Source organism: Chiloscyllium plagiosum, chromosome 1 (assembly GCF_004010195.1).
Source record: "Chiloscyllium plagiosum isolate BGI_BamShark_2017 chromosome 1, ASM401019v2, whole genome shotgun sequence".
NCBI classification, from domain to species: domain Eukaryota; kingdom Metazoa; phylum Chordata; class Chondrichthyes; order Orectolobiformes; family Hemiscylliidae; genus Chiloscyllium; species Chiloscyllium plagiosum.
The window spans coordinates 149413388-149426214 of record NC_057710.1 but is presented as its reverse complement, the minus strand read 5'-3'; the positions used below and the strand labels follow the sequence as shown (position 1 = coordinate 149426214).

The 12827-nt window shown below is 37.7% G+C and overlaps 1 protein-coding gene across 4 annotated transcripts in view; it reads left to right on the top strand.

Annotated features, from left to right (window-relative positions):
• The window catches only part of slc10a7 (solute carrier family 10 member 7), a 269973-nt gene that overhangs the window by 232313 nt on the left and 24833 nt on the right, over nucleotides 1–12827 (top strand). The window contains exon 11 of one of the 4 annotated variants that reach the window (XM_043699329.1): nucleotides 1216–2084. The exons of the other annotated variants lie outside the window; for them this stretch is intronic. Coding sequence (XP_043555264.1) covers nucleotides 1216–1328 — 113 coding nt within the window. The 3' untranslated portion in view covers nucleotides 1329–2084. Of the gene's footprint in view, nucleotides 1–1215; nucleotides 2085–12827 lie in introns of those variants that run through there. 4 annotated transcript variants of the gene reach the window in all.

Sequence of the window (12827 nt, the reverse complement as noted above, 5' to 3'; positions counted from 1 at the left end):
TTGAAACTTACAGAATACTGAGAGGCCTGGATAGAATGCACATGGAGAAGATGCTTTCAATATCAGGAGAGACTAGCACCTGAGCGCACGGCCTCAGTGAAGGGTCAATCCTTTAGAATGGAAATGAGGAGGAATTTCTTTGGCCAGAGGGTGGCAAATCTGTGGAATTCATCGCCACAGAAGGTTGTTGAATTTATTTAAGTCAGAGATAGATTCTTGGTTAGTCAGAGGATCAAAGGCTACGGGGAGAAGGCAGGAGAATAGGATTGAGAAACTTATCAGCTGTGATCAAATGATGGAACAGACTCAGTGGGCCATATGGCTTAATTCTGCTCACATACCTTATTTTCACGTGGACACTGTCCTGAGTGTAGAGGTTATCAAATTGTTTGCATTTAAGAATAAACATAAGTTTTTGGACTTTATTACTTTGATATGAATGCCATTTTCTTTGCAACATTTTGCTTTTGTATTCCTGTTCTTAGGTGAATTGTTATAGTGCATCTCTAGATAGTAGATACAGTAAACTTATTGAAAACCCATCAATAAACAATTGCATTCCTTCATTATGGAGAGTGACAATCTTTGATTAAGCCAATGAGGTTAATTGAGCTAGAAAGACTGCCCTTAAAATTTCCAGCCTTTTTAACCCCGAAATTCTGTTAATTAGATTAATAACCACAGCCATTCTGGTGTATGCCAGATTGTATCCAGCTGTCGAAGGATTTTTTTTTACACTGATCTATGGTTTTGGTGCCAAACATGATTGAAACACCCTTAATGTTTAGGATAGCTATGTTCTTGTGTGTCCACATCTACAGCAAGGAAGGCTGTGATAGGTGGAGTAGTTCTGGTGGAAACTGAATTGAACATTGATCAAATAATTAACTGGTGAGTAGGTGCCATTTATTGGCATTGTTGACATTTCTTGCATCACTTCTTTTATGATTGACTGAAGACCAATAAGATGGATCTTACCAGGTTAAATAGTCTGGGTTTTTTTTGTGATTCAAGGTGGACAATTTTTAACATTGTTTATAGAAATCAATTCTACAGCTATTCTGGAATTGTTATTGGGCAGTGGATTGTTCTCCCAGAATTCATAGCCTTTGCCATGCTACAATTTACGATCAATCATTCGGGGTTTCAAATGCAAGACAGAGAAGGAAACAAGTAAAATTTCTTGACGTGAAGTGGAACTTCTCTTTTTCACAGATGCAACTAAATCTGAGGCTTCCGTGATTGGACATGGTTCTGGACCCTCAGGAAGAAGATTTTTTCAGAATTTGATTAGGGGAATAACCAATTTGGTAGCAGCAAAATATTAAACATCAAAGGTCAAACTGGGGAGAAGAAAATTAGAGATAAAATCTGTTATAAGGATAACCTAAGAACTTTGTTAACAGTTTACTTTTATTTTTGATGAAAATACTGGGAGAGAAATGATTGCGACATAATCACTACCACTCTAAGCACAGGTTATTTTCAGTTAATTGCTGATAAATATGAACGTTACTTCATTTTTGAGGCATTCATTTTAGTGTGAAAGTATCCAAACCGTTTTCCAATTTTGGAAGTGTACAGAATGTATTTTTTAGCACAGAGTGTGTAGCAGCTTAAGAGCAATATAGGGTCATTTAAATGTAAAATATTCTTCCTTAAAATGCTGTATTTAGTTTTGATGCAAGTTATAGTCAATAATAACTGTATAGAGCAGAAAATTACTTAATGATAATTTTTTTAGTGAAACTCAGTTTGATTCATTGTTTTCATTAGATTATTTGCCAGATTGCATTTTCACTGATTGATTGCGGATGAGGTGACAATTTGACCCTTAATCATGGAGTGTCGCATTGAACCTGACATTGAGCTATGACTTGACATTGTTCAGTTGAAAATCCTACATGTTTAAGCTCCCAAGAGTTTGTTAAACAACAGGAGGGTGTCCTAATGGGAATATGGAGTGTTCATTGTGACTCAGTTAATATAGTAGCAATGGGTTTTTCAGCTCCAACCTCATAAATATCCATTCACAATATGAAATTACTTTGTAGAGGGCAGTTGTGTAGATAGAGGTCAGTGATGTTTCTGGGGACATTAAATGTCCCAAGCACTTGAATTCTGTTAAAATCAAATAAAGATTCTGCTGTGTTTAAAAATAGTTGTGTTTTGCCAGTGATTGAGCTCCAACTTAGTTCAGCCTTCAATGAAGTAAAAAAAAATCACTTTTAAAAGATTTAATGTATATGAGAAAATAATAGTCATGCTTTATATAAATGTTTACTGTTAAAAGTTCAAGGAAGAGAACTGACCACTAAAGCTGTTCTTTGTTTAATTCAGGAATATTCCTGTATGATAATTATTTCATCAGTGACAATAGGATTTAATGATCTGTAGCATTAAAAGTTACAGGACTTCTACTTTATTAATTTTTATTTAAAGTGATCACATTGTCCTAAATAACAATAATATCACTTTATTGCGTATACTTTAAAAATAACTGGTTTTAGGATTAAAATACACAAATAAGGAAATGAACAAAATTAAACTGCCATACAGTAAAGGTTTGAAATCAGCATTCCATACAAAAACAAAGCATGTTTTATGTAGCTATACTCATTTGCTTTGAAGAGAAAAGCATTTTGCTGGCACAGGCAGTTTTGTTTGTGCATTAATATCAGGTTCTTTCAAAATAAGTTAACTTTGCCTGCCAATTGTTCATTGTACAAATGAGGGAATAAATTCCATTGATAGCATCTTGAGCATACATACTTAAAACAACACAATATGTCAAGTAAGACTAATTTATGTTTTATGTTTATACTGACTCTTCACCACTAGAAAAGCAGCTGTTCATAGAAAACTTCCTTTTGGAAGACACTTGCCTACTTTTAAAAATAGAAACATCAGAAAATTCTGTTGTTAATTCAGTAACGTAGAGTCATACAGAATGGAAACAGACCCTTCGGTCCAACCAGTCCATGCCAAACATAATCCCAAACTAAACTAGTCCCACCTGCCTGCTCCTGGCCCATATCCTTCCAAACCTTTCCTATTCTTACACTTATCCAAATGTCTTTTAAACATTGTAATTGTGCCCACGTCCACCACTTCCTCAGGAGGTTCATTCCATACACGAACCACCCCCTGTGTAAAGCACTTGTCCCTCATGTCTTTTTTAAATCTATCTGCTCTTTAAAAATATGACCCCTAATTTTGAAATCCTCCACCCTCGGGAAAAGACAACTAACATTAACCTTCTCTATACCCCTTATGATTTTATAAACTTATATAAGGTCACCTCTCAAACTCCTACACTCTAATGAAAAAAGTCCCAGTCTATCCCGCCTTTCTTTATAACTCAAACCTACCATACCCAAAAACATCCTGGTAAATCTCTTTTGAACCTTCTTCAGCTTAATAATAGCCTTCCTATAACTGGGTGACCAAAACTGCACGCAGTATTCCAGGAGACGCCTCACCAAAGTCCTGTACAACCTCAACATGACCTTCCAACTCCTATACTCAAAGGACTGAGTGATGAAGGCAAGCGTGCTAAAGGCCCGTTTAACACTGACAGTATATGATTCAAACTTCAAATTATGTACCTGAACCTCTCGGTCCCTCTATTCTATAACCTTACCTTTTATTGTATAAGTCCTGCTCCTGTTTAGTACATTTCATGTTTACTTCATGCTACAATTTAGTTAGTTTTACAAGACATTGACAGATCACAAACATAGGTATTGCTTTTTTCCATTTTTGTGTCAAATGTCTACTGGAAATTTAACAAGCTTACTGAGGCAATGTATCTTATAAGGCACCAGTTCCATTAAAAAATTTACATAGCAACAGACCTGTTAGAAAATTAGATGTTTCTACAGCTACCAGCTTTTTCCTTAATTAGTTTAAAATGGTTCAAAAGAAATTGTACACCTCTTCCCAACTCATTTGAATATATATTTCTTATTACATTCCAGAAGATCAGTAGCTAAGTTTAGTGAATAATTCAATACAGGACCAGGATACCTAGGTGTACACATGAATGTCAAGTGGGCTGTACTGTCATGCTGCTTTTTCACATGATAAATACAAATGCAGTGGACATTTAGCCCATCTTAAATAATCCATTCAGTACATCGTACTAACTAATTTATCTTTTACAGCATAGAAATATAGTCATAGAGTCAAACAGCATGAAAATAGACTCTTCGTTCCAACCAGTCCACACTGACCATGGTCCCAAACTAAACTAGTCCCACCAGTCTACAATTGGTCCATATCCCTCCAAACCTTTCCTATGCATGAACTTATGCAAGTATCTTTTAAAAGTTGTAACCGTACGTGGATCCACCACTACCTCATTGCACAAGTCACTCTCTGTTTAAAAAGTTGCTCATCGTTCTTTTTAAACTTTTCTCCTCTCACCTTAAAAATGCGCCCCCTAGTTTTGAATTCCCCAAACAAGGGAAAAGACGCTTGACATTAATGTTATCTATGCTCCTCATGATTTTATAAACCTCAATAAGGTCACCCCTCAACCTGCTATGCTCTAATGAAAGAGTCTGTCTTTCCAGTCTATTTTTATATCTCAAAACCTCCAATCCCCACAACATTCTGGTAACTGTTTTCTGAACCCTATCCAGTTTATTAATATCCTTTTTGTAATAGCTGACCAGAACTACAAACAGTACTCGAAGCGGCCTCACTTACATCCTCAACATGATGTCCCAACTCCCACACTCAAAGCTCTGAACAATGAAGACAAACATAATAAACATATTCTTACCTGTCTACCTGTCCGGAGTCAATGTTGAGGACTCCCAGGGCAACTCCGTTCCAACTGTGTACCACTGTGACACCACCTCTTCTGTATTTGTCCTAGTCATGGTGATGTTTGTGACATTGTCCACTAGGCATGATTCCATAAGTATAACTATGGCTGTTGCTTGACTAATCCCAATTTTGGCATTAATCCCTGGATGTTAAGGAGGACTTTGCAAAATTGAAATGGCTGTTGTCTTCTGTTGTTGTTCTATTGTCTTTTCCGGTGCCTAAGTCGATGTCAAATATTTCTGAAAAATTATGACAGTTTCATTCATCTGTACTACCAAAAGATTCATTCCAATTAAGATCACCCTTTGAGTCTTATTCTAATTTGAAATGTCATTTCCTCGTCCTCTGTCAAAATGTGGTTTCAGAGCTCCAACATATATTGTTGAAGTCAAATAAGCTTCTTGGACAACAAGCTGACTAGAGGATTGTCTTCCTGTGGATTAATAAACCTAACATAATTCACTAAATCCAGATAAGAAAGAGAAAATGACTGTGGAGGGAGAGTGCCAGAAATAAGTTTTTACTTTGGTTTTATTCATTCATGGGATCTGGGTGTTGCTGACTTAGTTAACTTAGCCTCCTTAGTTAACTTTGAAAAGATGATAGTGAGCTGTTTCTTTAGCCGCTAAAGTCCATTTGGTGTCATTACCCACACAATGCCATTGGTGGGGGGAGGAGGGGAGTTCAAGGATATTGACCCAGTGACAGTGAAGGAACAGCGATACTTTTCCAAATTAGGGATAGTGTGTGGCCTGGAGGAGGACTTGGAATAGTAATATTCCCATGTGGCTAGCCTTCTCTGCTGCCCTTATCCTTCTAGTTGGTGATGCTGCTGTGCATTGGTGGTGGAGGGACAGAATGGTTGTGGATGCAACGCCAGTCAAGCAAGCTGCTTTGTTAAACTTCTTGATTGTTGGAGTTGAACTCATCTAGGGAAATGTGGAATACCTGTATTCCATCGCATTGCTGAGTTGCACTTTGGACATGGTAGACAAGTTTTTGGGAATCAGGAGCTGAGTTATTCGTGCCATGATTCCTATTCTTGATGCTGTAGTATTTTTTAAATGATTAGTCCAGTTAAGTTTCTGGTCAATAGTAACCTTCAGGTTGTTGAAAACGGAGAATTTAGTCATGGTAATGCTGTTGAATGTTAAGGGGTGATGGTTAGCCTCTTTTTAGAGATGCTCATTGCCTATCACTTGTGTGCTATGAATATGACTTGTCTCTTATCAGCCAAGCCTGGAAGTTGTCTGACTCTTGCTGTTATCGGACAAGGACTATTTCAGTTTCTGTGGAGATGCAAATGGTGCTGGACATTGTACAAAAATCAGAAAACATCTCTTTTTGTGAACTTAAGGTGGAGAAAAGATCATTGGAGAAAAGATCATAGATACTTTGGTCACAAAGCACTAGCCTGAGGAAGTCCTGCAGTGATAGTGATAGGCTGGAACTAAGATACCTGATCTCAACAATTACAGCCATTTTCTTTTGAGCTCGCTATGATTCCAACCAGTTTTCCTCCTGATTACCATTGGCTTTAATTTGCTAGGGCTCCTATGTATCCAGATGTCAAGCTCAGATCTGTATGAGAGTTCACTAGGGTTTCAGTTTCAGACCTTGTTATTCCAATATAATTACGTAGCAGCCTACTCAATATGTAAACAATTTTAAATATCCAGGTCATCTCAGGTCACTTGTAACAGCAAAGATTGTTATTTATTTACACAGGAATAGTGGTTCAATTAGTACAATTTTAATTTTATTTCTTCCGTCTGCATTTGTTTCTGTATATATTGGATGTATCCCACTCTCTTTTCTCAAAAGTATAAAATTTTCAATTTCAATAAACTTTACATGTCTTTTCATCATTCCCTTCATTCATACAGATCTTGTAAATGATTCCTTTAATCATCTGCTATTTTTTTGATTGGATGGAAAGAAATGTTTTCAATGTTTCAAGCCTCTGATTTCTAGTCCCCTGAATATTCATGTTTTTAACAAAGTAGTAGTTATAACTATAATTTTTCAAAACTCTTTGTACATGGGGCTTATATCAAAGAACTGAAGAATGCTAAACGCGATACTCCTTTTCAATTAAGGCTAAGAGACAAGTCAATTAACTAATTAACAGCAAAAAGAAACAAAGCATCAGATGCTAGAAATCTGAAATTAAAGCACGCTAATACCAAATTCAGATGGTAACTGTAGAGAGAAACAGTATTAACATTTCACATCATTGACCTTTGTCAGATTTCTGGGGGCTAGCCAGTAGTTGAGCGGTAATGAATGAAACCAGTTATCCAGAATCTCAAGATAATGCTCTGGGAAAATGGAGACAAATCCCACCACTACTATTGGAATGTACATACAATTAACTAATAAATCTGGAATTACAAACTCATCATAGAAACAGTGATTCTGTCAATCCTCATAAAAATCTCTTTGATTCACTATTGATCTTTTCAGGAAAGAAATCTGCTGTGCTTGCCCAGCCTGACCTAGGTATGATTCCAGGCCCACAGCAACATGACTCTCAAAGACCCTCAGAAATGGCCTAGAAGGCCACTTAATTGTGCCAAACTGCTGCAGAAAACTCAAAGGGAATGAAACAGACATCCCAGCATTAATTGAAGCACCAGAAGTGACAGCTGCACATTCAACCTTGTCAACACTCCAAACATTTTTTATTAACATCTGAGGGTTTGTGCCAACATTGGGAGGGCTGACCTACAACTAGTTAAGTAATAGTTGGACACAATCATATTCTCAGAATCATACTTTACAATGTCCTAGATACCACCAGATGCCCACTGCCTTTAGGCATCCCCTGTTCCACCAGCACAGACCAACCAAAGGTTGCAGCATGGTGGTCTGCAGTGAAGAGGGACCAGTGACACTAGTCCCCATTTAAAAGAAAGGAATAATCCTACTGATTACCACTAACTTCAGTTGATGGATCACTACTACTTGTTTTTTAATAACAATTAGAAGAAACACTAAAAGTGACAAGTTCACAGAATGTACTACGAGTTGGGACTTCCGTGTCTACCCTGAAGACTGATTCAGTGGTAAATGATGAAAGGTAGATATATAAGTAACATATGATATATATAATATATAAAATAACCCTAAGCTTTTAGGGTTTAGATTTTTATTAAACAAAACTAGGTCAGACAGTCCTTCCAGAACAGTGACCAAAACCAGAATGTCATAGAGCTTGTGAACTGCTAAAGTGTTCATGGAAAATTGTCTAAACTAGGATCATTTACAACAAATGGACTGACATTGAAGACCGTCAGGTTGTTTGCAGGTTAGAATAATCAAGGATTGAAGTTTAGCTTGGAAAATCCAGAGATTAAACCTTTTTTAAGGCATTTTGAAGGAGACCTGACTGGTATCAAAAGCAAATATAGTTTCTATTCTAGATTTTGTTTCGAGCAATTAAGGGAGTCAGTCACCACAGTAGGAAAGTTTGTTTGTGCAACTTTCAGGACTAGGATTGGTTGATGTGAAATCTGCAGCTTTACCAAAGATAAAAAGTTTTAACTTCTGAGTTTTGTGAATACTTATGTGAGAAGACACCAGAATTCATAAACAGGGAAGAGTCAGTTCAGCCAACATAAAGGTTTGTTGTAGCGGCTTAATTATGTGGATTTGAATCTCAGTGAAATGAAGACTTTGAGGAACAGTTTATATCTTTGATTTGATTTGTTTTTTTTATTTTTCTAACCGTTCTATGTTTAGGTAGCTTTTTTTATTTTCATCTTTTGTGTAATAAATTTATGTTCTTAAAAAAGAAATAAATTTGATGTTTTAGAAACCGTTAACATTACAAAAGAGGAAGTTCGGGTGGTCTTAGAGAACTTAAAGGTGGATAAATCTCCAGGACCTGATCTAATGTATCCCAGAATATTGTGGGAAGTAAAGGAGGAAATTGCAAACCCCGCGCAGAAATATTTGTATCATCTATAACTATGGGTCTGGTGCCTGATGACTGGAGGATGGCTAATGTTGTACCTTTGTTTGAGAAAGGTTGTAAGGAGAAACTGGGGAACTATGGACCTGTGTGATATCACTTATGGGTAAATTGTTGGAGGTGATGATAAAAGATAGGATTTATGAACATTTAGAGAGGCAAACATTAGGGATTAGGGATAGTCAACATAGTTTTGTACGAGGAAAATAGTGTCTGACAAACTTGGTTGAGTTTTTTGAGGAAGTTTCTAAAAATATTGATGAGGGCAGAGCAGTAGATGCTGTTTACTTGGACTTCTGTAAAGCATTCGACAAGGTTCTGCATGGTAGATTAATAAAGTTAGGTTACCTGGGGATTCAGGGTGAGCTTGCCAATTAATACATAATTGGTTTAATGGCAGGAAACAGAGTGTGATAGTGAAGGATTACTTTTCGAACTGGAGGCCTGTCACCAGCGGTGTTCTCCAGGGATCGGTTCTGGGTCCACTTTTGTTTATCATTTATACAAATGATTTGCACGAGACAATAGAAGGCATGGTTAGTAAGTTTGTGGATGACACCAAAATTGGTGACGTAGTAGACAATGAAGAAGGTTTTCTAAGATTACAAGGGGATCTTGATCAAATGGGTCAATGGGCTAAAAAGTGGCAGATGGATAAATGTGAGATATTGCATTTTGGTACAACAGGGATAGGGCTTATACAGTTAATGGTAGGGCCTTGGGTAAGATTGTAGAACAGTAGGACCTAGGGATGCAGGTACATAATTCTTTGAAGTTTGCATCACATGGAGAAAGGGTGGTTAAAAAGGCATTTGGCACGCTTGCCTTAATTATTCAGATGTTTACATATAAGAGTTGGAAAATCATGTTGACTTTGTATAGGACATTGTTGAGGCCTATTCTGGAATACTGTGCACAGTTCTGGTTGCCCAGTTAAAGGAAGGATATTATCAAACTAGGGATTGTTCAGAAGAGATTTACCAGCACGTTGCTAGATGTGAAAGTTGAGTCATAAACGCTGGAGACGCTGGGACCTTTCTTTTGCTAGAGCGTAGGAGGTTGAGAGGCGACCTAAGAAGATAATGAGCAAGATAGATGGAGTTAATCATAGTTGCCTTTTCCCTAGGATAGGGATTTCAAGACTAGGAGGCACATTTTTAAGGTAAGAGGAGAAAGATTTAAAACCAAGGGGGCAAATATTTTACACAGAGGGTGGTTCTTGTGTGGAATGAATGTCCTGAGGAAGTGGTACAATTAAAACATTTAGAAGATATTTGGTAAGTACATGAATGGAAAAGATTTGAAGAGATATGGGCTAGGAGCAGGCAGGTAGGACTTGTTTAGTTTGAGATTATATTCAACATGCACTGGTTGGACTGAAGGGTCTGTTTCCATGCTGTATGGTTCAATGACTCTATGAACCCATCAGCCTCATATGGCTGTTTTGGTGAATGACCACCGTATCAACTAAAGTAATTAATGCAGATGATGTGGAGATGAAGTTCTGTCTTCACATGAGGGATATTATCGTGGCCAGAGACAAGAAGAGAAACCCCAAAAATAAATTCTGATCCCTGCTATATTTAAATTCTGTTTCTTTTACAAATGGGCAACCATTTGTAAAAGCTGAGGATGATCATATGGTTATATTGCCAAAAGCTTCTGAGCCCCCTACATTGCACAGACATTCCAACTAAAGTTGACACAGAGGACTAGAGGCAAGCTGTCTGCTTCCAGCCAGCTCAGAAAAAGGAAAATATCACGATCCATTATGCTAAAATGAACATTGAAGCACCTACAGTTACCTCATTAGCTTGAAATGGAAAATCTGAGGGGAAGATAAACTTACTCTCTTAGTTTGACAATCTTCTAATTAGCTTCTCAAGTTGGATCTTCAGCATCTGAAATGCCTGTCTTTTCACATAACTGAAATCTGACTAAGATGAATTGCTTAAATATGCAGTTGAGATTTGTGTTAGTTGCTGTTTGACCCACAAAGGGAAGACCAGACCCAAGGCATAATTGGCAACCTGTCTCAGATCTTTCAACTCTGTCTCAATGTTTCTGATAAAACAAAGATTACACGTTGCCTGCAAGGAGAAGGATTGCTGGGTACTGCTGCCTAAGACATGATTATTGGTCACTTACCTCCAGGAACTATAATTCATGTGAACTGATTCTCAATACCATTGGATTCACCAAAACTTGTCATTTATAATCGTTCCCAGTCTTGTTATGACTAATTTAATTTCTTAATACTTGCATTTGTGCATGGAGTAGCAAAGCAATTCCTTCACAATTTGAGTGTTCTGTTAATAAAAATCTATATTTGATTTCATCTTAAAGGATTGTGCTGCGGGACTGTTTCAAAAATTGGAATCCAAAACTAGGGTTTGGGAACACACTTCAGCCTAACTCCATAAAGCATAATGCAGGAAAAGTCTAATTTACTGTACCTCATGTCATGGCTTAAAATGGGGAAAAGCAAGCATAATTTAAATTCATCCCCATTCCTTGTTATCTGACTATACCCTTCATTGTGATGTGTGGCACTGTCACTGTGCTGTGATATATTTCAAACAAACTTAGCAACTCAAAATTGGACATACCATGTAGTACTGTGAGCCATCAGCAGCAGAATTATGTTAAAGAACAATTTGTAACCTCATGGCCCAACATTACCCATTTTATCATTACCATCAAGATGGAAATCAACCCTGGTTTAATGAGGAGTGCAGGAGAGCACCTTGTATACCTAAAAATGAGATACCAACCTGGTAAAGCTACAGCACATGGCTACTTTCATACCATGCAGCAGAGACAGCATATGATGGACAGAGCTGGGAAACCCTACAAGTAACAAATTCTATTTCATTCAGTTGTGAAAGGTGAAAGGCAAAAGTGAGGACTGCAGATGCTGAAAATCAGAGTCTAGATTAGAGTGGTGCTGGAAAAGCACAGCAGGTCAGGCAGCATCCGAGGAGCAGGAAAATCAACGTTTCGGGCAAAAGTCCTTCATCAGGAATAGAGGCAGGGTGCCTTGTCAAGTAATAGTTGGACACAATCATATTCTCAGAATCATCTGTTACAATGTCCTAGGTAGCACCAGATGCCCACTGGCCCTGGGCATCCCCTGTTCCACTAGCACAGACCAACCAAAGGTGGCAGCATGGTGGTCTGCAATGGAGAGGGAGCAGTGACACTAGGCTCCCTGCTTTCAGTTCTGATGAAGGGCTTTTGCCCGAAACGTTGATTTTCCTACTCCTCGGATGCTGCCTAACCTGCTGTGCTTTGCCAGCACCACTCTAATCTAGACTGTGAAAGGTAATGGACAATTATTCAACTTCCCTAAATTGGAGACCCCAAACATATGCCCATTGCCACTAATGAGATGCCCAGCATATCAGTGTAAAAGACAAATCTGAAGCATTTGTTCTCATCCCTAGGCCAGGTCTATTTGCAAATCCTGGAGAACAACGAACATCAACTAAGAGGTAACAATTGTGCCACGGAACTGCCAAGAAGTGACCATCTCCAAGAGATCATCTAGCCACATTCCCTTGGCATTCAATAGCATTGCCATCATTGAAATCCCCACTACGTATATCCTGGTGATTACCATTCACCAGAAATTTAATTAGATGCACCATATAAATGCTTTGATCATATTGCACACAAATAATGACTAGAGAGATTAGGGAGTAAATCATCAGGATGGAAAATTAGATTTAAAATTATTTGGAAAGAAGAGGGTGGCATTTAGGGCAGCTTATAGAGTGGTTGAAGGTAAATAATGTGTATCCCATGGTGTTTATCCTCTGTCAACTATGCAAAATCAGTGATTTAACATTTTCAGGTGATACCAAATTAGGTAATATAATTAAATATTTGGAAGAGGTAGTTAAGCTACGGTAGAATATGGGATAGTATAAAGATATTTTGGGAGCAAATCTTAGCAGGACTTATAAGGTCCTAGGGAGTGTTGCCGAACAAAGAGACCTTGGAGTGCAGGTTC